Genomic DNA, 27,311 nt, shown 5'->3' on the forward strand with positions numbered 1-27,311 from the left:
TGATACTACTTTACAGCAAATCCATTTAATTTTAATCTATAAGTGGGTGTATGTTTATGTGCTAATGATGAGCAACTCTGAATGAGGCCTGTCATGATTTGTCAGAAATATTTTAAACTTCTAGTCATTTGCAGATTAATGTTTATGTTAGTTTCAAGTTAAGGGTTGGATCAATACTACAGTCAAAACAGTAGAAGCTTATACAATTTTTATTGACAAATGAGGTAGAAAACTCTTAGTCTGAAAGTAAGATTTAATATAATAAAATAATGTCCCTATTTGTCAACAGCAGCATCACAAATGTAATGACAGTATGTATTCACAAGATTTGTTGTCAGACAAAGCATCAATTAGGAAAATGAATTATCACAGTGATTCAAACGAAAATATAAATTACGCTGGCTGACATAACCTTAACCACAAAACCTGTGGGGTGATGGATCAGTCCTTCCCCTTAAAATGAATATTTGTTTATGGTATATTTTTTCTCTTTAAGATTACAGAATGAAGTAAAATATATTGTACAATTTAGGTACCAAATAAGTTATACAATATATTTACTTTATTCTGTAATCTCTAAAACTATCTTAAGCTAATCTTATCCTAGGGTTGATTTTCTCATATACAAGTATGTTTTGAAGCTTGAAAATCCTGTTTGTCATTTAATGATAATTGAGTTTTAATATATATCCCTTCCTCTCTATTAGTCCTATAAATCAAGGCCTTATTCTACCATCCTGCTTTTCATAAGCCAACCAACCAACCGTGTACTAAAGAAAATATGATCCCCAAAGTCAATTACCTGGAAGAAGAAGGTTTCCAGAATCAGTGGCCATGATGGACAAGTTAATCAACTTGAAATAAGACAAGTTCCTGCTTATTTTCTTGACTTTAGTATTATAATAATACTATGCTAAATATATACTCTATATTGTCTTCACATACTTATGGTAATTATCTGTAGACTGGTTATAAGTATTTTTCATTGGAAGGATTTCTGCGAAGTATTATTCTGTATATACACTGGGTTTTATTTTAGCAGAACCAGGATGTTAGTCAGGGTTACTATGGCCATGGATTTCCTGTTTAGGACCAAAAGCCTCCATATTGTTTTATTATTAGAATTTTGAGAATTAATCATATTCATTGATCTTTGTATTGTTCATTATTTACCTTTGCAAATGAAACCTAATAGTATTTTTTTTAAACAAAAACTATATTTTATGTATTCAATTTATGTGGCTGACCATTTTAACCAGTGACCCTGGCTCATGAACAAAAAATTAAAAATAAAACAATTACAATAATATAACCATTAAGTATTACTACCAGAAAATAAATCATGCATCATAATTGCTAAAATAACTAAGAAATGGGCCCCAGAACATACCCAAAATCTTAGCACCCAGGCAAAAAACCAAGTCTTTAATATAACATCAACTGGATTTGGGTTTGAGGGTTTTTTTTGTCTTTGTTATCAATGAAGTCTGGTGTGTAATGTGTCAGATATTTATCTGTGTGAATTCTAAAGTTCCAGAGCAATTTCATTTCATTTCTTCATTTTTTATTACTTTGTCTTTTTTATAGCCCCAACAGTTTTTGCTTGCTAATCCCTCCCAGTGTATCACCAGTCACCAGTGACTCCTATTATTTATTTTATTTAGTTTTTGTATTTGTAAGCCAACCAGAGTCACTGAGAGTGAATTGGGTGGCTGTATAAATTTAAATACATACATACATACATACATACATACATACATACATACATACATACATACATACATACATACATACACACCAATTCTCCAAATTTTTCACATTCAGTTTGATGATTTTCCTAGAAGACATTTTTTATTTATTGATTGATTGATTGATTGATTGATTGGATTTGTATGCCGCCCCTCTCCGGAGACTCGGCTAACAGCAACAATAAAGCAGTGTACAATAGTAGTCTGATGTTAGAAATAATTAAAAGCCCATTAATATGAAAAAACCAAACATACATACATACATACCATGCATAGAATTGTAAAGGCCTAGGGGGAAGAGGATCTCAATTCCCCCAGGCCTGACGGCAGAGGTGGGTTTTAAGCAGCTTACGAAAGGCAAGGAGGGTGGGGGCAATTCTAATCTTTGGGGGGAGTTGGTTCCAGAGGGCCGGGGTCACCACAGAGAAGGCTCTTCCCCTGGGTCCCGCCAAGCGACATTCTTTAGTTGAATTTTCCCAAAATGAAGGGAATGTTGCTGAAATTCTTTATGGTAATTTAATTATCTCTTCTCAAAAAAAGCTATCAGAATTGAACTTTTTCTATTTTACTTTTTCCACATTAATAAACTTAAGCAGTTTAGGGACCTTCAGATTTATAGAGTTGATGATACAATGATTTGCATTCAACTCCTCTGCCTAGTAGAATCCTCTACCATCTCTCACATTAAAATTAAATTTAAGTATAGCACAAAAGGTAGCAAATATCACTTTTATAAACTCCATGCTTCTGGTTATACCAATCCATGGCATTAGATATCAATAGCCTGGATGTTTATAACCAGGTTCTCTGTGGGAAAATACCGACGTCCTTCAGTCTCAAAAAACCATGGTATCGTGCTCTGGATTCCCCATGGAGGACTGTATCTTAAAAATAAGGTATAATATTAAAAAAAAAAAAACTTTAGAGGATCTGAAAGACAGATGCACTAGTATGCCTTCTGTCCCCTGTCCAATTGTCTCTCCTCTTTCTCATATATCTTTTCTTCCTTTCATATATCTTCTCCCCTATTTTTATATCTTCTATCCTTTTCTTTATATATACAGTATTACTACTTGTCTATTCTCTTCCATGTGTATTGTGTATTGGACAAAATGAATAAATGAATGAATGAATAAATAAATAAATAAATAAATAAAATAGATTTTAGGACAGAATTAATTTTATTCTGACTCTCTTACATATAAACTACTACCAACTATTTTAACTAATAAGGCAACTTGGTCTGATTTGGATCAGGTGCTACAAAATGTTTTGCAGAATCATGGCAAACTAAAGGAGAGCTTTTTTTGTTTTCTTATTCTTTCTTCTTTTGAAACCAAATTATATAAACTATACTGATGCTGATGACAACATAGAAAATAATTAGGAAAAAGCAATATTTTTAATTGGATGGCTTAGGAAAGCAGATATATGTGTCTGATTACACCATCCTAAATTGCCCTCCCTAAATAAAAGATGATGAGATAATACTGGCCTAATAAGAACCCTGGCTGGCTGGTATATACTTAAATATAAGAGGATGAGATAATGATGATCATTACCAATTTCTGTAGTTGGCTTTTGGGGTGGGGGTGGGGGAATATGACATAATCCTGATAGCTCTTAAATACATTTTGTTTTATGGGCTGATAATGCATATCCTCTGGGCTTCAGACCAATACAAATAGGATCTGTCCTAAAATGCTGCCAAAAATGCTATTTTGTAATTTACAGCCTGTTGTAAAGGATGTTGGGGAGCTACATAACAGTTCAAAGATACAAATGGGAGGCTGGCTGGATCACGTAGTTTCAAGGGTATGCTGAGTATAAGTAAATTGTAAGCTGTTTAAGAGATACATACAGACAAATGATATTGATGGAATCTTACTTCAGAAAAATCACTGAGTTGATGATAAAAAGTTTTACTGGGTAAGAGATAGCTCCGAAGGATTTGAAAATTTAAAGCACTTTTGACATTTAAGATAATTGTTCAAAGAGCAGTATAAATTGAAGCCTTGGTCCTTTCCTGAACACCAATTTCTCACTACTGAATAGCAATACTATTACTGTGTCTGCTGCTGCTCTTTTCCCTGTTCTTCCTCATAACAGAAATAGTAATCCCATATTTCCATCCAGAGGATCAAAGTCACCCTCCAATGCAAAAATGCAAACTATGCAAAACAAATAAACATCGTTAAAAAACACGCATAAATCTAAAGTTAATACTGATTAAAGAACTGTTTTAATTTCCCTTCTAATATTAAATGAGAAACCAGTGATTGTAAGTAGGAGAGTTGGCAGAAAAATAGGAAAACAGCAAGAAACCAGCCAAGCATTCGAGATTGGCCAGCGGATCAGTTGGCCAATAGAAAAATAGTTGTGTGGATTACATTCTTTATAGTCTGAAAGCATATGCAGTCATGGCATACAAATATGCATGATATAGGATGGCAATAGACATAACTGTAAAAATAAACAGGTGACCAGCTAAATGACAATAAAATGTTTTATGTATCTCTTTGCTGCCATCTAGCGGTTATCTGAATTTTGCAGCCGGTATGCTTGTTATGGCAATAACCCTAATGCCAAGGGTTTTGAAGCCCTTTATACTGCAAACTCGTGTTTTCCTGCTGTTTTTGTTGCTAACAGTGGCTAAGACAAAAATCAGTTCTGCAGTTTGAAAGGTTTCTTTGCTCCTCTGCAATTTATCTGTGTCAAAGGAGGTCTGGCAAAATTATTCCTAAATTAGAAGGAAGTATGTTTTGTGTCTAACTTAACACATTACCAAGTTACAAAACAGTTTTAGGCTAATTGAAAAGATGCAAATGCAGTCTGCAATTCAAAAGTATTAAAAAACTGTGGTTTGGAATCTGGTGGATGTTTTCTGAGCATGGAAGGATTCCTTTTGTCTGTATGCAGAAAATAATAATAATAATAATTAATAATAATTTATTAGATTTGTATGCCACCCCTCTCCGAGGGGAAATACACTGAATCATTTCTGCCAACCAACCTAAGAAATAAGTGATTTTTATTAGCTTGGTGAAATAATTTCCTAAGATTCCCCCACCTCTGTTGATGAGATACACCTACAAAAGGACAAAGCATGCACTGTGGCAATACAATGCTGCTTTCATCATTTTTCCTTTTGCACCAACTCCACTTTGAAGATATGTCTGTGTTAGAAAGAATGTTGGAAATTATTGTCTTCGCATTGAGTATATAATTTTCCAAATGTTAAGGTATGGTTCCGAATTATAATTTATCAAAATTAGCAAATTTATTATGTTTTAATCCATCTCTTATTTTTAAAGCAATACTTTTGCCTTTTTATTTATTTATTTATTTATTTATTAAACATTATTTTGGTAGCCATGTATGCAGGAAGCAATAAAATATGTGAATTGTTCTCATTTAATGATTAACCTCTGTAAAAGGTTGGATTCGTAGCCAGTGTAAATTTCTCTAATTTTCTTTATCTTCTGTTCACTCCGATTTTTAGCTTCTCACTTGTTTAAAAGTAATTGCAGCAAGAAAAATGAATGTCACAGTATTACTGATATGCTCAGAAGAACTCAGTGGGACTAATCACATGAATAGCATTAGTGCCTAAAGGAATAACGGTACCCTAACAAGCTTGTCTACGAACTGGGTAGTAGCTTTCCACTAATAATGTTGCACTTTCATCTGTCCGTGTTTAGATAAATATTTTATTCTACCGTAGACTTTCATTAAACTTATGAGCTGATGCTTGTTATGTGAGGTAGACATAGAGAAGACTGTACTTAAGAATTTGTACTCTGGACTCTTCTGGAACAGGACTTAAATAATCAAGTGGATATCAAAATAGAAATACATGGGACAGTGGGACAAAACATAATAAAACTGATAAGATAATCACACTATATTTCTCTCCAGGACCGCCTTCTGCCGCACGAATCCCAGTGACCAATTAGGTTCCACAGAGTTGGCCTTCTCCGGGTCCCGTCAACTAAACAATGTCATTTGGTGGGACCCAGGGGAAGAGCCTTCTCTGTGGCGGCCCCGGCCCTCTGGAACCAACTCCCCCCAGAGATTAGAATAACCCCTACCCTTCTTGCCTTTCGCAAGCTTCTTAAAACCCACCTTTGTCGTCAGGCATGGGGGAATTAAGATATTCTTTCCCCCTAGGCTTCCACAATTTATGTATGGTACGTTTGTATGTATGATTGGTTTTAAAATAAGGGTTTTTAGCTTCTTTAGTATTGTATTGTCGCACGTTGTTTTTATTACTGTTATTAGCCGCCCCGAGTCTACAGAGAGGGGCGGCATACAAATCCAATAAAATGAAATAAAAATGAAATTTCTCTTTTTTGTTACAAAACTGGTTTTTGGTCTTTCTTCTGTAATACACCAGAGAATTATTCAGAAATCATACTGGGAGTACAACATAAGTACTTGCTCTTTTTTCAAAATTGTCTAGATTTTAATGAAGTCTGATGATTTAGAGCTTGGGTCTCCAACTTTGGCAACTGGAGGACTTCAACTCCCAAAATTGATGAATTCTGGGAGTTAACGTCCATCAAGCTTAAAATTGCGAAGGTTGGAGACCCCTGATTTAGACTATATCAACCTGCTGCACCATTCTAAGCTATATCTGCTTTATAGTGACCAATGTGGTCCTCCAAAGGTGAGGAAGAAATATATCTCAGTAAAGCCAGTTGACAGTTGCATCTGAAGTGGGATTTGAAGATGTAGCTTCTTTCCCATTTATAGACCACAACTTGGTTTAAAGAGACCCAGTAATCTAATCAAATGCAAAATGTCACTTTTGCCACTTTTTTGACCAAGAGAGGAAATTATATCTGAATTTAGGATTTTACTTTGCTTTACAAGTCTATGAAGGTTGTAGATACAAGGATTTGTCACCATCATAATTGCAAATGGTCACTAAACAAGACAGCTCCTAAATGAGGACTAACTATAGTGATAATATTTTTATGAAATTAACAAAATTAAGAACATATAATAATAATAATAATAATAATAATAATAATAATAATAATAACAATAACAATAACAATAATAATAATAATTTATTGGATTTGTATGCCGCCCCTCTCCGCAAACTCGGGGCGGCTAGAAACGAAGAAATTTAGAAACAAAGAAGATAAAAAAATAATCAAAATTCATTAATAAGTATTGTAAAAAATACTGTGTATATATATATTGTATGTAGCTTAGCCAAAACTAGTAGATAACTAATTAGCAGCTTACAAATATTGTTTTAGATTTGTGGAAAGTGTTCTCTTTAGAGAAGTTCTCTTATTACTGCAATCTTTTGTAAACATCTTTTGATTGCAGTTCTTTCTTTCTTTCTTTCTTTCTTTCTTTCTTTCTTTCTTTCCTTAGTTAGCTGCTTACTTACTTTCCTATTCTATAAAACTTGGGCTTGTATAGTTGCTGTTGTTTGTGACTATAAGAAAATCCATATTCTCTGCTGAATTTTGGAAAACAATCTGCCTCAAATAGCCAACAAGCCCATAGATTTAAACTTATCATTGATGTATTTGTGAGATTATGCTTCTTAGCATAAGTTTATTCATTGTGATTTATTGTAAATTTTGATCAATTCAATTTGATTTTATAGCTAGGTAAATTATCTGTACATTTTATTTATGACTTGATAAGTTTCCTGTATTAGATTTCGGCTAAACAATAAGAATTCAGGAGTCCTTTGTGCTCTTCCTACCCTCAAAACGTTGCTACATAACACTGCACACCAAGACAACTAGACACAAGAACAGTTTTTTCCCAGAACACCATCACTCTTCGAAACAAATAATTCCCTCAACACTGTCAAACTTTTTACTAAGTCTGCACTACTATTCTACTAGTTTTTCTCATCATTCCTATCATCCTTTTCCTCCCACTTAGGACTGTATGACTATAACTTGTTGCTTGTATCCTAAGATTTTTATTAATATTGATTGTTTCTTCATTGCTTATTTGACCCCTATGACAATCATTGTTGTACTACATGATTCTTGACAAATGTATTTTTTTCTTTTATGTACACTGAGAGCATATGCACCAAGACAAATTCCTTGTGTGTCCAATCACACTTGGCCAATAAAGAATTCTATTCTATTCTCTCTGATGTTGGCCATATTTTTCAAGACATTTCATTACCCAAAGTACATGACATCATCAGTGCTAAATAAGAATTCAGTTTTATTGGATTTGTGGGTTTATATATGTGCTGTTGACATTATTCTACCAGGAAACACCTTATGCTTTAACCTATATTTGGTGGGTTGTTGTTTTTTTTAATTTAGATATGTTGCAATGGGAATCAGTACAATACTTCATGTTTCCAATACTGTGAGGACAAGTATCTTTCATTTCTTCTGAATGTATCAAGTGCTTGTTGTGGAAGTCAGAGATATACAGTGGAACCAGAGTACTGTGGTAACTATTCTACATGGATATTCACAGGTAAGAAGCATTTCAATGATATGAAGTCATAAAGTGGCAGCCTTAATAAGAAATAAAGGTCTGACTTTAAGCATGAATTAATGGGCTTCCTATTCACTTTCAGAATGAAAAATGCAAAGCTTCTAAGAAAGCATTTTGTTCCACTATTACAGTGTTAAATCAATTAACACCCCCCACACACACACTATTTAGCTACATTTGTTATCTAAATAATTTTAGCATCAATGAATATGTGAGAAGATATCTGCCATTGTATGAGATTTGGTAATGCAGTGACTGAAGTTGGAATCCATACTAAGCCAAATGCTTTGCTATGTAATCAATAGGTGACTTCATTCTAGACAGTCAATCTGACCTGCTAGTTGAATGAGACTAGTTGAGGAGCAAAGAACCCAGTCCCATGCTAAACAAAATGAGCTGGTCCAGTTTATCCAGTCCTAGAAATATAAAAAATATATAAGGAAACTACTAACCACATTGGAATGCTTATGTTGGGAGGGTTTTAGCCATCAAATGCAGGTGATTGTGTTTGACTTCTTCCAAAATACTTTCCCCAGTCTAGTCTATAGCTCTTGGTTTACCTAGCCATCTCCTATGCATACTTGCCTAGTTTTCAGGTCAATCAGGTTGACACCTATTTTGATTCTTACAAATATACTGCCCAAAAAATAAAGGGAACACTTGAATAACACATCCTAGATCTGAATGAATGAAATATTCTCATTGAATATTTCATTTGCACAATTATTCCATTTGCACAACAGTATGTGAAACTGACTGTCAATTAGCGTTGCTTCCTAAGTGGACAGTTTGATTTCACAGAAGTTTGATTTACTTGAAGTTATATTCTGTTTTTTAAGTGTTCCCTTTATTTTTGGAGCTGTGTATGTTACATATATAGAAAACATATGAAGAATAATAGCAGGAATTGGATATATATAGTTTAATGAAAAAAGGACTAGGGGTGCCATGATAGCAGTGTGCCAATATCTAAGGGGCTGCCACAAAGAAGAGGGGGGGGGTTAATCTATTTTTCCAAGCACCCGAAGGCAGGACAAGAAACAATGGATGGAAACTAATCAAGGGGAAAAGCAAATTAGAACAAAGGAGGAAATCCCCGATAAAACAATCAGTGGAATAACTCGTCTCCAGAAGTTGTGAATGCTCCAACATTGGAAGTTTCTAAGATGAGATGGTACAACCATTTGTCTGAAATGGTATAGGTCCTCCTGCTTGAGCAGGGGGTTGGACTAGAAGACCTTCAAGGTCCCTTCCAACTCCGTTATTCTGCTATTTTGTTATTTCTGATTAAAAATGCACTATGACTGTTCAGATGACAAGTCATAAATCTGTTGGGAGGCCAATGGGACCAATTGGTTTTTTATAGATCACATTCTGAATGTTTAAACAAAAATAGCTTCACGGGGGAATGGTTTTTGTCGCCACTGTTAAATCAGAGGCTGGAGGCCGATGAAGAGGGTAACAGCTCTTTTATTTAATAATCAGGAACATTTAAAGTGACCAGCTCGCAGGCAGGTAGTGACTTAAAAAACAAGCGGCCAAAACTGCACCTTATATACTTTTTTACCAGCGCTGGGATTGGTGACAATGTTTCAAGACTTCGCGCCGGGGCTTCCTATTGGTTGCGCCCGGAGGCTCCTTATTGGTCGCGCCTCAGCTTCCCATTGGTTGCGCTTGCGGGCTTCTTATTGGTCGCGCCTGCTCCAATCAGCGATCACATTTATTCTAACAACTTGCAAACATAACAGTTTTCCTAGTCATAATAGGCCTGCTAGGAGGTCCACTGCCAGTCACAGAACACCTATTTGCCAGAAGGCAAACTGAAGGAAAATCACTCCACCCTTAGTTCTTGCTCCTCAGGATACTTGTTGCCATAACAGTTTATCTTGGCTGTGTTGAGAGGCAGATGTACATACAGTAGTTCCAAAGAAAACACTGGCTATTGTTTTTATTTCCCTCAAATGCCTCTGAGAGCCTATTTGGATTCAAATATATTCATCAACATCACAGTGCCCTTTAAAAGGTTAATTATTTTTTAATTAAAGTCAGGGACGTTTGGAGCCAAGGAAGCTATCCTCAGTCTATTGGCCCTTACCGATACCATGTTGCCTAAGATGCTAGGATATTTATCAATGCAGCTTTAAGCTTGCTTTGAGCATCTTTTAATTTAATTTTTTTTCACGTTGATTATAGACTACATGTTTATATGGAATAAGCCTGGTGGCTCCAGGAAAGCTTTTTCCTTAATATTTAATACATACATCTCTTTGTAGGCAATTGTGAGGTCAGGAGCTAAATTGACTGCATTACCCGTGTTTTGGCAACACATTGTGTGTGCTCAGAAGGACTTTGAATTTCTGCCAAACTATGCAGCACATCCTAAATTCAATGCCTTCAGAAGTCATTCATATATCACAATATTAGAATGTCTCCCATGATGTCATCCAAAAAAAAAAAGATATCCCAAGGAATTAGAAGAGAGGCTTTGGTCAATCTTATTAATCACAGCGTTCTAAAAAAAGATGATTATTTCTCTGATCTCTAGACCTTTCCAGTGATTTCTGTTAACATACCTAGTGCTGTTTACAAAGGCAAGTAAAGTACAGTGACACAAAACATATTGCCTTTAACAGCAACAACGCCAAATAAGCAGTTGTCAATACCAGGCTAAGGTTATTTTGTGTTTTTGTTACTTATGTTTCCTGGAAAGAAACTTTATTTTTATTTTCTTCTCCTTCGTTTTCTATCAGAGGTCGGTTCCTCCTGGTTTGGACCAGTTTATTTATTTTATTTTATTTATTTATTTATTTTGTCCAATATACAATGAGGGTTTTAGTGGGTATATATCTATATACACATAGTAAAATACATGATGAAGGTTATAGAGGAGATACTCATAGTAAAATACATCTATGAAATAATAGAAAAGAAGATATAGTAATAGAACATATCAATGAAAGAATAGAAGAAGAGATATAGGAATAGAAGAAAGGTATAGGAGATATAGGAGAGCAATAGGACAGGGGATGGAAGGCACTCTAGTGCACTTGTACTTGCCCCTTACTGACCTCTTAGGAATCTGGATAGGTCAACCGTGGATAATCTAAGGGTAAAGTGTTGGGGGTTTGGGGTTGACACTATGGAGTCCAGTAATGAGTTCCACGCTTCGACAATGGGCTCTTCTGGTGAAGTATCTTTGGATATTTTCAAGGCTGTTAATGTCTGAGATGCGATATGGGTTCCAAACAGATGAGCTGTATTCGAGGATGGGTCTGGAAAAAGTTTTGTAAGCTCTTTTGTAAGTTTACCCGAACCGGTAGCGACACGCTAGTGATGTCACAATGATGACACGGAACTGGTTCGGTCGGTGCCAGTCGGTGGGCAATGCAATTTTTTAAATTTCATTTTTTTTAAAACTTTCTTTAATTATTTTTTTCTTCTGAGAATGTACAGAAGCCAAGTTATTGGAACTGTGAATGCAGTCGTCATCTTGTTTTTAGATTTCCTCCCCAGATTTTTTTGGCACTGCGCATGTGTATGCACATGCGTGCAAAGCACACCCACCAAGGTGCGGGAGAAAGTGAACTGGCAGCGAGGTAAGTTAGAACCCACCCCTGTTTTCTATGTATGGCTAGCAAAAACAATACTGGTCACTTTCTGCATGTGTATATATGCAAACACATACAAAAAGAAAGAGACACTGATTAGCCCAAGGAAAATGTTAATGTGGGTCAATTTTTGATAAGGATAACAATTAACTAGGAAGACTCTTGGTTGTATTCACAGCTTGGCTTGGGATGGATTCCATTTTGAGAGGTTAATGAGAAGGTTACTAATTCTTTATGTCTTATGTCTAATGGTCCTTTTATAAAACAATACAAAGGAATCTGTATTATTTTCAAGTGGTGTTAACTTGAAGGCCTTCAAAATTAGATTGAGTAAAATGCGGTAAAATGGCTAAGCATCTCAACAGATTATATTTCTTTTACTCCTTCTGATTGTTCTTATCATTTTTATTATTCATTTTATTTTATAAAGATTTATGCATGCCACTCTTTGCATGCATGTTTTCAAAATGTTATTTGGACAGTTTGAAATGATATAAGACGTGTATTTGCATTTTGCAAGTCAGGCAAAGCATAGTAATGTTATCAGTATACGGAGAGCAGAAAATATAGTTATGAATTCTCAAGCAGAGATGGGTTGGGATGAATGCGATAAAATTAATAATATTAGCATTCAAGCATCATAATTTCTCTCCCTGGTGCACTGTGGAGAACGCAAACAATGTTCTTCCTTGAGCCTTGTGTCAGAACATGGAAGATGACTTTTTCCATATGAAATTGAATATACTCATATAAGAAGACATCTTTTTTAGAAGTTTTGCAGTCGAATATCCAGGCTGATTATTAAGTGTAGGAGAGATTTAAACACAGGTGGTAAAGAAAATATTTTAAGTGGCAATAACTGAAAGATAACCAGGACATATATAGATGAAGAGATGTATAACCTTGAAAGCATGCGAGGGTTGCTCTGCATATCCAGCGTGTGAATGCGCATGTCCCATCGCAATATTTTGCTTCTGCACATGCACAGGAAGCAAAATCTCACGAGCGGACATGAGAGAGAGAGAGATTTTGGTGATTTTTTTTTGCTTCCACGCAAAAAATATTACAGTTTTCCAGAGAGATATATACATAGAACAGTGTTTCCCAACCTTGGCAACTTGAAGATATTTGGACTTCAACTCCCAGAATTCCCCAGCCAGCGAATATTGACTGGGGAATTCTGGGAGTTGAAGTCCAAATATCTTCAAGTTGCCAAGGTTGGGAAACACTGACATAGAAGAATAGAGGAGTTAAGACAAGAAGGTGTCATAATACAGTCTAATGTCTGCAGCACATCTAATTCAATGCAATGTATCCAAATACCGTACTTTTGATCCAAGTTGTGTCATCCAACCTCTGTCTCTTATCTATACTACTAAGCCTGTGAAGTTTTTAAACTGCACTTTTAATGCTACATCATTAACTTCCATATAATTTGATGCTAAATAACAATGTAGGCAGTCAGCTTTTTTAGTCTATGACAGTGATGGCGCACCTATGCCATGGGTGGCATGCAGAGCCATATCTGCTGGCACGCGAGCCATTGCCCTAGTTGAGCTAGGTTTATGTGCATACTAGCCAGCTGATATTTGGCTCGTAGAAAGGTCCTGGGAGGACATTTTTGGCTTCCAGAGAGCCTCCAGAGGGATGGGGGAGGGCGTTTTTACCTTCCCCCAGCTCCAGTAAAGCCTCTGAAACCTGGGAAGGGCGAAATACGAGCCTACTGGGCCTATCAGAAGTTGGAAAACAGGCCATTTCCGGCCTCCAGGGGACCTCCAGGGGATGGGGAAGCTGTTTTCGCTCTCCCCAAGCATTGAATTATGGGTGTGGGCACTCGTGCATGAGCAATAATGCACGTACTTGCTCTTTCGGCACCTGAGGAAATAAAGGTTCACCATCACTGGTCTACAATAACCAAAAAGGAGGAAGAGTCTGGGTGTACCTTTTCATTTTAACACATTTTATTGAAAAGAATAAGCATTTTGTGAGCTAGATTGCCGTCATATATTTCTCTTCTCTCCTAACAAACTAAATCTAAACTGGAACTGGTCTTCTGTCATTGACCTTATGTGAAACATTCCGTGTTTCAGCTCAGAAGAACACGGGAAACATTCCCTTATGGGTTTTTTTCTGAACTCTATCCCTTTTAAAGCAGCACAATGAGTGGCTGCCACTGGAAAGCATTGCTTCATAAAACATCTCTTTATGTACTTTATTACTTAAACTCTTTTTATTTGCCTGCAGGAGCCCTTTAACAAAATCACATTGAATTGACTTTCTCACACCAAATCAAATCTCCCTGGTCCCAGTACAGTTGTCTTTGTCAATATGTATTTTATAAATGGAGTGAATTAACAGATGCGCTTGGAAAAGAACTGCTGGGGTAGCGTTTATGTTTTTACTGCTCTCTCTGGGCAAAATGAGTTGTGTGGGAGTGTAAAACAGGTACCTTGGGATCAAAGACGTGTTCTTCATTTCATTGCGTGTTTACACAGATTAAATGCAATAGGCTCACTACAAGCATGGATTTTAAAGTTTTGCTTTTTATTTCCCATCCCCCAGCTTTTATATATATATATATATATATATATATATATATATATATATATATATATATATATATATATGTTAAAATGTTTTCAGCTGGAATTTTAAAATTAAGGGAGACTAGGATGGTCCCATTTCGGCCTATATATATATACATACACACACACACACACACACACACACACCAGTATGTATATATATGAAATGTAACAATATTACATTATTATGTGTATCCTTCCTGAAGTAGCCAACGAAACACAATAAGGTTGTAATTTATGCATACTCGCTAGGATTAAGCCCCATTGAACTCTGTAGGCCTCACAGCTCATTAGGTCTGGATATGATTGGGCAGCAAATGTTTTAATTCCCCTGATGTCACTGAACTGCAGCATCCCACACCATTTGCCATTGTGGTTGGAGGTTGTCATTAGTGACACCTCAAAGGTCATTGCTGTCTTGATTACATTATTTATTTTAAAAATGACTATTTAGAAATATCCCACTCTAAATTGCTGTACTCTACAGTAACCCTAAATGCACATTAGTGAAGCAAATATCGACTTTTCTTCTTCTTTTCTATGCCCTTTCTTCCTTGTGGATGGTTTTTTTTGCTTTTTTTTTGTGGTAACATTGTAAAGTTGTCAAGATAACACCTATCGTTGTTGTTTCCATAGTCACAAAAAGCCATTTTTTTCAATTGTTCTGTATAAAAAGGTATAAAGAGCATCGTTGTTTTACCTAAGCATAGCACTTTCTGTTTCTGAAACAACCTCTGAAAGTTTAACCATCCACTGATTCTTCCTCTACATGCAAAGTTGCAATTGATTCTCTCTTTCATCAGCATGCTGGGTTCATTTTTTCCAAATGTGAAGACCTTTGCCTCCATAGGTAATGAGATGTCCCACTTTCATGTCTGCATGGCTAACATTTATCAGATCAGGCTGGTAGCTACGACTCAGCATTTGGTTATATTCACCCCCTCCTTTTTAATTGATGAGAAGCTATCTTTCTTTATGCATGGTTTAATTTTAGCTTAATGTTATAATCATCTTTTAAAGAGGTAGGTGAGATCACCATCAGAATAGATACTTTTGGGAAATAATGCAGATCATATGGTGTGTAAGATTACAATTGTTTCCATTCCTCTATATAATTAATATATAGAATGAAAAGAAGATGATAGTGTTAATAACAACAACAACAACAAAAGTTGGAAGGTACCTTGGAGGTCTTCTAGTCCAAACCCCTGCTTAGGCAGGAAACCCTACACTACTTCAGACAGATGGTTATCCAACATCTGCTTTAAAACTTCTAGCATTGGGGCATTCACAAATTCTGGAGGCAAGTTGTTCCACTGATCAACCGTTCTGACTGTCAGGAAATTTCTCCTTAGTTCTAAGTTACTTCTCTCCTTGTTTAGTTTCCACCCAGTACTTCTTGTTCTACCGTCAGGTGCTTTGGAGAATAGATTGACTCCTTCTTTGTGGCAACCCCTGAGATATTGGAACACTGCTATCATGTCTCCCCTGTTCCTTCTTTTCACTAAACTAGCCATGCCCAGGTCCTGCAACCATTCTTCTTATGTTTTAGTCTCCAGTCACCTAATCATCTTTGTTGCTTTTCTCTGCACTTTTTCTAAAGTCTCAATGTCCTTTTTGCATTGTGACGACCAAAACTGAATGCAGTATTCCAAGTGTGGCCTTCTAAGGCCGTATAAAGTGGTATTAAAACTTCACGTGATCTTGATTCTATCCCTCTGTTAATGCAGCCTAGAACTGTGTTGGCTTGTTTGGCAGCCACTGCACACCGCTGGCTCATATTTAAATGGTTGTTCACCAGGACTCCAAATCCCTCTCACAGTTACTACTGTTGAGCAATGTACCATTGATAATATGTTATCTTACAAATTATTATGAAAAATTAATTTTTACATGTATATACAATATACAGCTTTTTTAAAATTTGTACTAATGTACGAGAACTCCTTCAAATATCTCTGACATTTTTTCAATGGGAAAAACATGTGTAAGATTCAGACATAAAGTAAAACTGTAAAACTACAGTACAATTAACTCAATGCTGTAAAACTATACAGTACAATTAACTCAATCCTTTGAGTGGCCTTTTAAATGCAATTGCTATTTTTTTTCTAACATCCATCTTATATTGGATCCAATATACCTTTTAAAAGTTTTTGTTTGAAATAAGAAGTACAGTATAACTCATTTTAATGTTAGGCAGAACTATTGTATTAGCATTGAACTCAGTCTACAGGTGGACTTAGGATCAATTATTCAGTGACAGTTATGATGGAGCCCCAAAAAGATACTTTCAATTGGGTTTCAAAGTCATGGCCGCTGAAAGATCCCTTTGGAATTATGCAGGTACCTTGCTTCAAAAATTGTTGCCCCTCATGCATTGTTTCACCCAGTTGATAATAATGGCAACCTTAGCTTAGTGATGATAATAGAAATATGATGGATGGATGGATGGATGGATGGATGGATGGATGGATGGATGGATGGATGGATGGACGGATGGACGGACAGATACATAGATAATATTTAAACAAACAAATAATAACAATGACTAGAGAGGTTAATGATGGGATAAAGAAACCTCTGCACTATAGAATAGTTGACGCGATTAATGTTGGGGATGTTTATGCAAGTGCTTAGGAATATTTAAAATCTTGAATCATCTATTATTATTATTATTATTATTATTATTATTATTATTATTATTTATTATTTATTAGATTTGTATGCCGCCCCTCTCCATAGACTCAGGGTGGCTCACAACACAATAAAACAGTTCATAACAAATCTAATAATTTACAATTTAAAATATTTTAAAAACCCCATTATTAAGCAGATATACATACAAACATATCATACATAAATTGTATAGGCCCAGGGGAGATATCTCAGTTCCCCCATGCCTGACGACAAAGGTAGGTTTTGAGGAGTTTACTAAAGGCAAGGAGGGTGGGGGCAGTTCTAATCTCTTGGGGGGAGCTGGTTCCAGAGAGTCGGGGCCGCCACAGAGAAGGCTCTTCCCCTGGGGCCCGCCAAACAACATTGTTTAGTTGACGGGACCCGGAGAAGGCCCACTCTGTGGGACCTAATCGGTCGCTGGGATTCATGCAGCAGAAGAATAGCAGCCCAATTAATATAGGGGATATAATTTGTAAAAAAAATAACCTTGAACAATGATGATAAATTAATAACAAACCAGTCTACTTCTACAGGAGCCCTTTGTCTTTAAGAAAACTTACATTTACTGTTTGTATATGCATTTTATGTTCTGTTTCACTTAAACTTCTAAAACAGAGGCATTGCTGGGTTAGTGAGCTACTTCTATGATATGAGATAGTGTTTGCTTGGGTTTTCCTAAACTTCACCAGAAGCTATTAAAATTAAATTACCATAAGCCATATCCATTTTTCAATATGTGTGTTTTCTTTACCATTTTTCTAATGCTCAGTTGTGATAATAATATCCAAAGAAATAGTTTGGATGAATTAACATTGATTCTTTGGGTTGGTATATGAAGTAACATGTCAAAGTTCTATGAAGAAATTGTCATTGGAATAATTTCAGTTGAATGTACTGAGACTTCTGGTTAACATGGTGTAATCCACACATATTTACCTGAAACATGAAACTCGGTGTAATCTATATATATGGTGCAATCTATACATATTTACATGGTGTAATCTGTACATATTATCCTGAAACATAAACACCCAATTAAGGATGGCTTCTGAAGGCTTAACTTGTACTGTTTCCAGACCATATCATTTTGCCGTGCTAATATATTTTGGTGAATTTGTGGATTGAAATTGGAAAGTGTTTCATGGGGATGGGGTGGAGTTTCTCCTTTATGCTAGCACTTGTTTTTAAAAAATCTGAATTTTATTTGTTTTTTATTTTATTTATTTATTTATATTTATTTTGTCCAATACACAATGAGGGTTTTAGTGGGTATATATCTATATACACATAGTAAAATACATGATGAAGGTTATAGAGGAGATACTCATCGTAAAATATATCTAAGAAATAATAGAAAAGAAGATATAGAAATAGAACATATCAATGAAAGAATAGAAGAAGATATATAGGAATAGAAGAAAGGTGTAGCAGATATAGGAGAGCAATAGGACAGGGGATGGAAGGCACTCTAGTGCACTTGTATTCGCCCCTTACTGACCTCTTAGGAATCTGGATAGGTCAACCGTAGATAATCTAAGGGTAAAGTGTTGGAGGTTTGGGGATGACACTATGGAGTCCAGTAATGAGTTCCACGCTTCGACAACTCGGTTACTGAAGTCATATTTTTTGCAGTCAAGTTTGGAGCGGTTAATATTAAGTTTAAATCTGTTGTGTGCTCTTGTGTTTTTGTGTTGAAGCTGAAGTAGTTGCTGACAGGCAGGACATTGCAGCATATGATCTTGTGGGCAATACTTAGATCTTGTTTAAGGCGTCTTAGTTCTAAACTTTCTAGGCCCAGGATTGAAAGTCTAGTCTCATAGGGTATTCTATTTCGAGTGGAGGAGTGAAGGGCTCTTCTGGTGAAGTATCTTTGGACATTTCCAAGGGTGTTAATGTCTGAGATGCGATATGGGTTCCAAACAGATGAGCTGTATTCCAGGATGGGTCTGGCAAAAGTTTTGTAAGCTCTGGTAAGTAGTGTGAGATTGCCAGAGCAGAAGCTACATAGGATTAGGTTTACAACTCTTGAAGCCTTCTTGGCTATATTGTTGCAGTGGGCTTTGGCACTTAAATCTTTTGTTATTAGTATACCAAGGTCTTTAACCGAGTGGGGATTATCTGTGATAATTTGATTATTCAGTTCCTATTTGGAGTTCAGATTCTTCTTCACAATGTGTAGGACAGAGCAATTGCTTTTTTTTCTTTAAAAAGATAAGTCAGCCCACCAGGTAAGAGCCTTTTCTTACCCCATTCCCTACTTCCATAGGCATATTTTCAACCGTACATCCTCTGTGTCAATAGTCAAGAATCAAATGCCATGTCTGACAAATTAGGGTAAGGTCAAAGGCTATGCTGTTTGGTTTCAGAAGGATGTCTGTTTCTGAATTTGCAGCAGCTCATTCATGCTGAAGTGATGCACTATGGGAATTACTACCAAACTCTGCTCAGCAACATCTGCTCTCTCTAAGTGAGTTAGTGCACGTCAGACATCTTTATGTCAGAATATTGCAGTGATGGATGCAGTCTTCAGAAAATGCTGCATAAAAATCTGGTGTGCCGTTCTGGCCATTAAGTGAAATTACTATTTAAATTAATGGCGCTGTCACAGTTTATCTGTGCAAAGAATGAACGCTGATTAGGGTATTAAGTAATTAGCAATTTATCACGCTGGAACAAGGTTGATAATAATTAAAGAAGTAATGGTTTACCAAAGAAACTAGAAAGGGAGTCACTTCTTGTTATATGAGTGAAATCTTGGCTAAAAATATTATTCAGTCAAAGAAAGATGAGATTCTCAGTGATAGAATGTTATCTTTCTCTTTCTGTCCCAGCATAAAAGCAATTCATTAACAAAAGTTTACTTTGCCAGTCCAAAAAGTATCTAAATTAAAATGCTCTCAGTTATTATTTAAGAAGAAATCACTGCATGATGTAATCACATATAATCACATGTTTTGAAGGAGGATAGAAAAGGAGCAATTGTCATATTGTTTTATTCGTTTTAAGATTGTAAGCTTTCCAGAGTTAACGTGTGGTCAGATGAGCAGAAAACACATTGAATAAATAAATTAAATAAATTTTAGCTGACGTATAAGTGCCATACCTATTAGATTGCTCAGGGCTGCAGTAATCATGTGAATCAGTGCTAGGCACAAAAAAATAGTAGACCTGTGCTGTGGACTCTGGATTGGCTGCTGATATGTTTCCTAGTGCAATATCAAGTGTTACTTTTAATCTATAAAGCCCCATACAGTTGGGTGCCAAGGTATCTCCAGGACTGCCTCTTTCAAATGGTTACATGATGTTTACTTCATTTGTTAATGGAGATACTCAAGATAGAACTTCAAAACTTCTGTATGGGTTGAAGAGCTGGACTTTGATCTGCCCAATTAGATGTCTTGACCTTATTTATTCTCCTTCCAGATTGCCTTTCTACCTTTAGGGAGTTATAGCTCTCCTAAAATTAGATTGTGTAAATAGTGAATCACAATATTATCAAGGACTAGTACTGACAGATTGAATGCATTAATCAGATTTAGTTTCCAAAGTGTCCACATATACCCTTAAATCCAAACCTGTTATTCTATACACACGTGGACAATTTGGAAAACATAATAGCGCCGGTGGTCCTTACCTACCGGCGCCTTTTGCTGGAGGCTCAGGCAGACACGGAGCACATGGTGTAGCCGCCATCTTGTTTTCGGTCGAAGTCTCGCGAGATTTCGTGAGACTTTGGCCGATTATCAGGCCAGGGTGGCCTGATCGATGACGTGTCCGGGCGGGGCCTGCCCGCCCTATAAAAGGGCAGGCAGGCCCGGGCTCAGCCTTTTTGCCCGGACCAGTCATCTCGAGCAGACACCCGCCCGCCCTCCCTATTTACAGTGTGCTATTCTGGGTCGCCCTATGGGGCCAAATAGGAATTTTTGTCGGTCTGGTCTCTTAGCCGTGACCGTTTATTCACCTATTCCACACTGTGGAGAAGGATAAGCGGTTAGGGGGTGCTTGCGCCTGTTAGGTTAATTGGCTTACCTTTGGTCATTTGGGAAGGCAGGTTAGGGGGGGAAAACTGGGTGGTGGTTTAGCAACTGCGTGTTCTTCGTTGGGCATCTTTGGGGATGATTGACAGATTCTCTCCAAAGGCTTGTGGTATTGGCGACCTGAGCAGTTGAGGGGAACCTGTCTTTGGGTCCCGCCCATTTAATTCCCCTTCTAGGGGTTAGCCGGTGGGACCTCCCACATGCAAGTGCATGGCAAGGTCTCAGGTGAGGGAGGGGTCCCTCACCTGGATTAGCATGGAGCTACGCCCATAAGTTGCCCCGGAAGTTTATTATACATCATTTTCTGCCCCGGAAGCAATTGTTTGACCCTGCGGGTCCTAGTTAGGGTCATAGTTAATTATGCTAATTTAATTAATAAATTATGCAAATTTATGTTAATAAAAATGACCCAGTTTTAAATCCAGCTCTTGTGTCCGTGTCATTACTCCGCCTCTCCTGCAATATTTCTTCTGAGAGATATAGAACACTTGTGTAATTTACAGGCACTAGATATTATTCTGCTCAATGCTTACTTAATATCATTGAAAATAAAGATTGTGAACATGGCCTATTTTATTCTTGTAACATAGGAGTTGGCTTCCACAAGAAAGAATTTAAGAATAGGTTGCAAATGCAGCTTGAATTATGTTTCATATCTTCATTTATGAAATTTTGGATCCCATTTTTAATCTCTGGCATGCTGTTACAGAATGACAGCCATAACAAAGCAGTGCTTTAAAGAATATGCCTGAATCACAGTATTGTAAAATATTGTGGCTTGAATACAACATAAGAACATAAGAAGAGTCATGCTGAATTGGCCCATTGAGTCCAGCATTCTGTATCACACAGTGACCCACCAATTGTACATAGGGATCTTGAACAGAAAGAGAAGGCAAAACCCTCTCAAACACGTCCAAACATGTCCATTCAGCAGTGGAAAGACCTTTTTGCAATGTTGAAGGACCACTTGGAAATGAGAAAGAGGAGATACCTCATGAGCCGGGGTGGCGCAGCAGGTAGAGTGCTGTACTGCAGGCCACTGAAGCTGACTGTAGATCTGAAGGTCAGCGGTTCAAATCTCATCACCGGCTCAAGGTTGACTCAGCCTTCCATCCTTCCGAGGTGGGTAAAATGAGGACCCGGATTGTGGGGGCAATAGCCTAGCTCTGTTAAAAAAGTGCTATTGCTAACATGTTGTAAGCCACCCTGAGTCTAAGGAGAAGGGCGGCATAAAAATAGAATAAATAAATAAATAAATAAATAAATAAATAAATAAATAAATAAATAATATTTTTGAAAAGCAATTTTGAATAGCAAAATTCTAACATTTTTTCTTGAGGAGAAACGAATTGGAGAAGAAACCAAATTATATTAGAACTCTCAAATACTAATTAAGAAAATCTGCCTATTCCTAATAAGCAATTTTATTTTGCATTTTATATGATTTGTTATATGACATTTTATATGAAAAACTGTATTTCACAGATTCATTTGTTGACAAAAACTGGGGGTATGTGTGGTGGAGTTGTTGGGGATTTTTTGATAATTTTTTAAATAAAAACCTAACTTTTAAATTAAAAAAATGTATGTAAACATGGAATGTGACACATATGAACTGCAAATAGTTACTCTCTGCAACCTATGCAAAAGAGAGACAGTGAGAGAGAGAGAGAGAAAGAGAGAGAGAGAGAGAGAGAGAAAGAGAGAGAGAGAGAGAGATTGTGTTGTGTCTGTTCTTCAAGTCTAGTCACTAAAAAAAGGCCTCTCTGACATGTTAAACTCAACATTAAGTACTACTTTAGATGCCTTTCCTCCATTTCAATAGCTACATCCTGCTGGTACCTTTTATGATGAATTTTATAGCATTTTCGGAATTTCCTTCACTTTCTTCTCTTCTTGCCTTCATGTATAATATTTTCTTTTTTCAGGAGTGTTCTGTTGTAGACATGAATATGTGAATATGTCAAGTATCGTATGCTGCTCAGCTTTCTGTGGTGAAACTAAAGCCCACATTAAAAAGAATAACTCAGCGCCATTAAAATGCCGTGCGACTAAACTTATTCCAGAGAGCGAAGAATGTTGTAATGGACTTGGATATAATCCCTTGAAATATGTTTGCGCTGACAGGATTTCATCTAGAATGATGATGAAGGTAATTGATAGAAAACCTCTTGGTGGTTCTGATTTGACAATGGGAAGAGAAATACATTGTTCATAACTATTTTTGTAAAATAGGAATATAAAAACTCCTCTGTGCATTATTCATTTTCGCATTACATCCATATTAATACCAAATGAGTTTGCCATGATTGATGTTATTGCAGTGAATTCTAAGGGAATTAATAATGATTAGCTGCTTCTTGTAAAGTGTTGTTCAGCACTTCAGATTAGTATAAAGGCAAAAAGTTAACATTTTGGCCTGGCTGGAAAATGTGTCTAGGTATATATAGTAACGTTCAATTGCTTATTTGGCTGTTTCATATAGCCAATGATTTGGGCATTCTTAAAGTTTGCATTGGGTTTGCATGGACAATAAACATATATGATATTCATATATGAAGTGGCGGGAATGCCAAAATGTATTATTTTAACATTATGGGCATATGAGCACAAGTAAGAAGAAATATTAAGCAGTCCAAACTATCAAACGCTAAAACAAAAATGTTTATTAAAATAAAACATCTGTAAAGGCAAAATAAAGGTTTTCCCTGTCCAGTCATGTGCACGTCTAAGGGCTGGTATTCATCTCCATTTCCTAGCCAAGGAAGACAGCATTGTCTGACTACCATAGTCATGTAGCCAGCATGACTGTACGCTGAAGTCAGGGGCAGATTCCTATTAGTTGTTGCTACTGATGTGCTGCACATGCAATATGAGTAATTTTGGTTCCGTGTATGTGCAGGAAGCAAGAACATACTGAAATCTCGTGAGAGGACATGCGTGCAAGGGAGATTTGGGTATTCTTTTCTGATTTCACTGAAAAATCACCAAAATCTCACATGATCGTGAGATTTTGCTTCTGTGCATACGTAGGAACCAAAAAATTCAAGAAAAAAGATGGTGGTGCACAAAGATCCAGTTATGCGCAAATTGCACAATCTGGTGGTCGCTACCAATGTGGAGTCACCTACCACCCCAGTAGCAACGCACCACTGGCTGAAGTGTACAGAACACTGATACGTTCCCAAAAAAGTGGTACCTATTTATCTACTTGCATTTGCATGCTTTCAAACTGCTATCGGTAGGTCAGCAGAACCTGGGACAAATAACAGGAGCTCATCCCATCATGTAGCATTTGCATCTTCAACCCAGGCTGTCAGCTTTACAGCTGATAAGCTCAGCATCTTCACCCATTCAGCTATGAAATACATATTAAAAATCAGCAAGTCAGTGAAGTGTAATGAAGTTAGAAGGTTCCAGAGGGTTTCAATAAGGTCCAATAAAGCTATTGAGCTAAAAGTTTGATACATTAAGATTGGTGCCAGACAGAATTTTCTGAAAGGAAAATATTCCAAACCTGGGAAGAGACACCTATTGAATTATAGCATTTGGGAGCTTTTCCCTTTGCTTCCTGTCTCAAAAATGGCACATAAAAATAGCACATTTAAAACATAAACGTAATAGGATTTAAAAAGTGAGTCTTTAAAAAAATATGAGTAAACTTTTAAAAAATGATACAACTGAAATTTAATATCATGTGAGATTTTGGTATTTCATGAAAGGTACCATTATAAGAGCTTGGAAATGTGTATCAGAAAATTGTCTGTGCATGTCTATTTAAGTTGTTTTTAAACTGTGGTAATTATTGTTATAGATAAAAGAAGAATTGAAATGCAGCCTACTGTGTCCTAGATCTACTGAAGAAGTAACATACTGGTACTGTGGACAGTGTAACTTGGATGAGCATACTTGTTTATGTGTTTGGATAAAGAGTTCCCGTAGTTATATAAAAAATAAAGAATATAAAAGCATATGCCCATTGGAGGAAAAGATTTATACAGGAGGCCCAACTCAGTATTCATTCCAAGGTAAAATAATATGTTATGACTCATTAACTAAAGGTTATAAATTCTGATATCAATTCAGTGAAGTATCATGTGGCCTCTTTGGAAATTGTTTTGAAATTAATAAAATCTTTTTATCAGTACACTGATAGATATCAATAAAACGCTAATTATAAAAGCCCATCAAACCAAGAGATCACCAAAAAGCCACCTCTCCTACCTTCATAATGAGCACAGATTTCTGAAATAAGAAGTCACTTAAACCCATCATAATTTGTAACTGATTATTAAAATTATATAAACTTTTGAATGAATGCTTTGCAATGCACATGAATGCATATATGATACATCTCTGGATCATTAAAGCATTCTTTTTCTGAACTCACATGTCTGAAAACATCTGTATAAATCTTGGTTTGCAGGCTATCTCTATAATTTGAAATCTATCAGAGATAGTGGTGCAAATTCATCCCTTAACTATATGGGCTTCAAAATGAATTGCTCCAAAGCTCACATCATCTTGTGAGATTACATATTTTAGATGCTGCAGTTAATGTATTTAAATTGTTTTGATTATTGTTTCAATTATCTCAAAATGTGGCAAAACAACTCTGTTACTTGGTAGTATCTTCCCCTTTCCCTATTTCATGGTCTGGTCTTTCACCCCAAAGTCATCCACTAAAAGCATAAGTTTTACTAAATAATTTCACTTTTTACTTTAAAAAAAATCCATTTTCTTTACCCAATGTATGTGTAATGAAGTTTTGATTTATGCACCATTCTTCTAAAATGCAAAACTTATGAGACAAAAAGATGGATTCACAAATCTGAAAGTGAACCAGATTGAAAGTGAACCACATTGAAACATTTAAATATGTTAAAGGGTTAAATAAGGTTCAGGAGGGAAGTGTTTTTAATAGGAAAGTGAACACAAGAACAAGGGGACACAATCTGAAGTTAGTTGGGGGAAAGATCAAAGGCAACATGAGAAAATATTATTTTACTGAAAGAGTAGTAGATCCTTGGAACAAACTTCCAGCAGACGTGGTTGGTAAATCCACAGTAACTGAATTTAAACATGCCTGGGATAAACATATATCCATTGTAAGAAAAAATACAGGAAATAGTATAAGGGCAGACTAGATGGACCATGAGGTCTTTTTCTGCCGTCAGTCTTCTATGTTTCTATGAGTTGGATATATCTAAATAGAAGTCCAGTATACTTAGCATATAGATTGACAATAAACTCTTGTTAAATATTTTCCTTATAGATAAGAATCTAGAACCTCATATTACATATGAATACAGGCTGGCTGTGTGGAACAAACATGGAAAAGGCTTTAGTGAAATGAACAGTGCAACCACTAAAGAAGATGTCCCTGAAGGTGTAAATTCACCTCACTGGACAACAGTAGATAATCGTGAAGATATAATATTTCTAACATGGAAGGAACCTTGTCAACCAAATGGTACAGTATTTTGGCAAACTACAATGTCTGATTTAGCATTTACCCAGCACAAGGTATTTTGGGAATAAAAACATTATTAAAATAATATTGTGCTTAATATCCCTAATATATATTGAAGAAATTGTGTGTAGATAAATATATATCTTACACAAACAAAAATGTTCACATAAAAACATGCTCATACACATACACCTTTGTATGTATGCATGCAATATGCACTGCTCAAAAAAATAAAGGGAACACTTAAAAAACAGAATATAACTCCAAGTAAATCAAGCTTCTGTGAAATCAAACTGCCCACTTAGGAAGCAACACTGATTGACAGTCAATTTCACATGCTGTTGTGCAAATGGAATAGTTGTGCAAATGAAATATTCAATGAGAATATTTCATTCATTATGATCTAGGATGTGTTATTTGAATAATATATATTGTGTGTATCTATGGAGAATCTCAGTCATCCAGGTCATGATTGTTCCAAAGGTGTTGCTGTTTTTCAAGAGGCAACTGGACTTTCTGGTTTTTCTTTGAAAATGTTTCACTTCTCACCCAAGAAGCTTCTTCAATTCTGACTGGATGGTGGGGAATGGAAGGATTTATACTCCTTGCAGACGGCTGGACAATTTGCATTATTTAGCAGGTCCTTAAAGTCACCTGGCGGTGTATCTGTCTCATCACAC

At 36.2% G+C, this 27,311-nt stretch overlaps 1 protein-coding gene across 1 annotated transcript in view; it reads left to right on the top strand.

Annotated features, from left to right (window-relative positions):
• The window catches only part of USH2A (usherin), a 584,211-nt gene that overhangs the window by 434,663 nt on the left and 122,237 nt on the right, over positions 1–27,311 (top strand). Inside the window, exons 50-53 of the mRNA XM_070728574.1 lie at positions 8,066–8,225; positions 23,087–23,310; positions 24,973–25,186; positions 26,434–26,631. Of these exons, the coding sequence (XP_070584675.1) occupies positions 8,066–8,225; positions 23,087–23,310; positions 24,973–25,186; positions 26,434–26,631 (796 nt within the window). The remainder of the gene's footprint in view (positions 1–8,065; positions 8,226–23,086; positions 23,311–24,972; positions 25,187–26,433; positions 26,632–27,311) is intronic.

Source organism: Erythrolamprus reginae, chromosome 1, assembly GCF_031021105.1.
Source record: "Erythrolamprus reginae isolate rEryReg1 chromosome 1, rEryReg1.hap1, whole genome shotgun sequence".
In the NCBI taxonomy this organism is placed as follows: domain Eukaryota; kingdom Metazoa; phylum Chordata; class Lepidosauria; order Squamata; family Dipsadidae; genus Erythrolamprus; species Erythrolamprus reginae.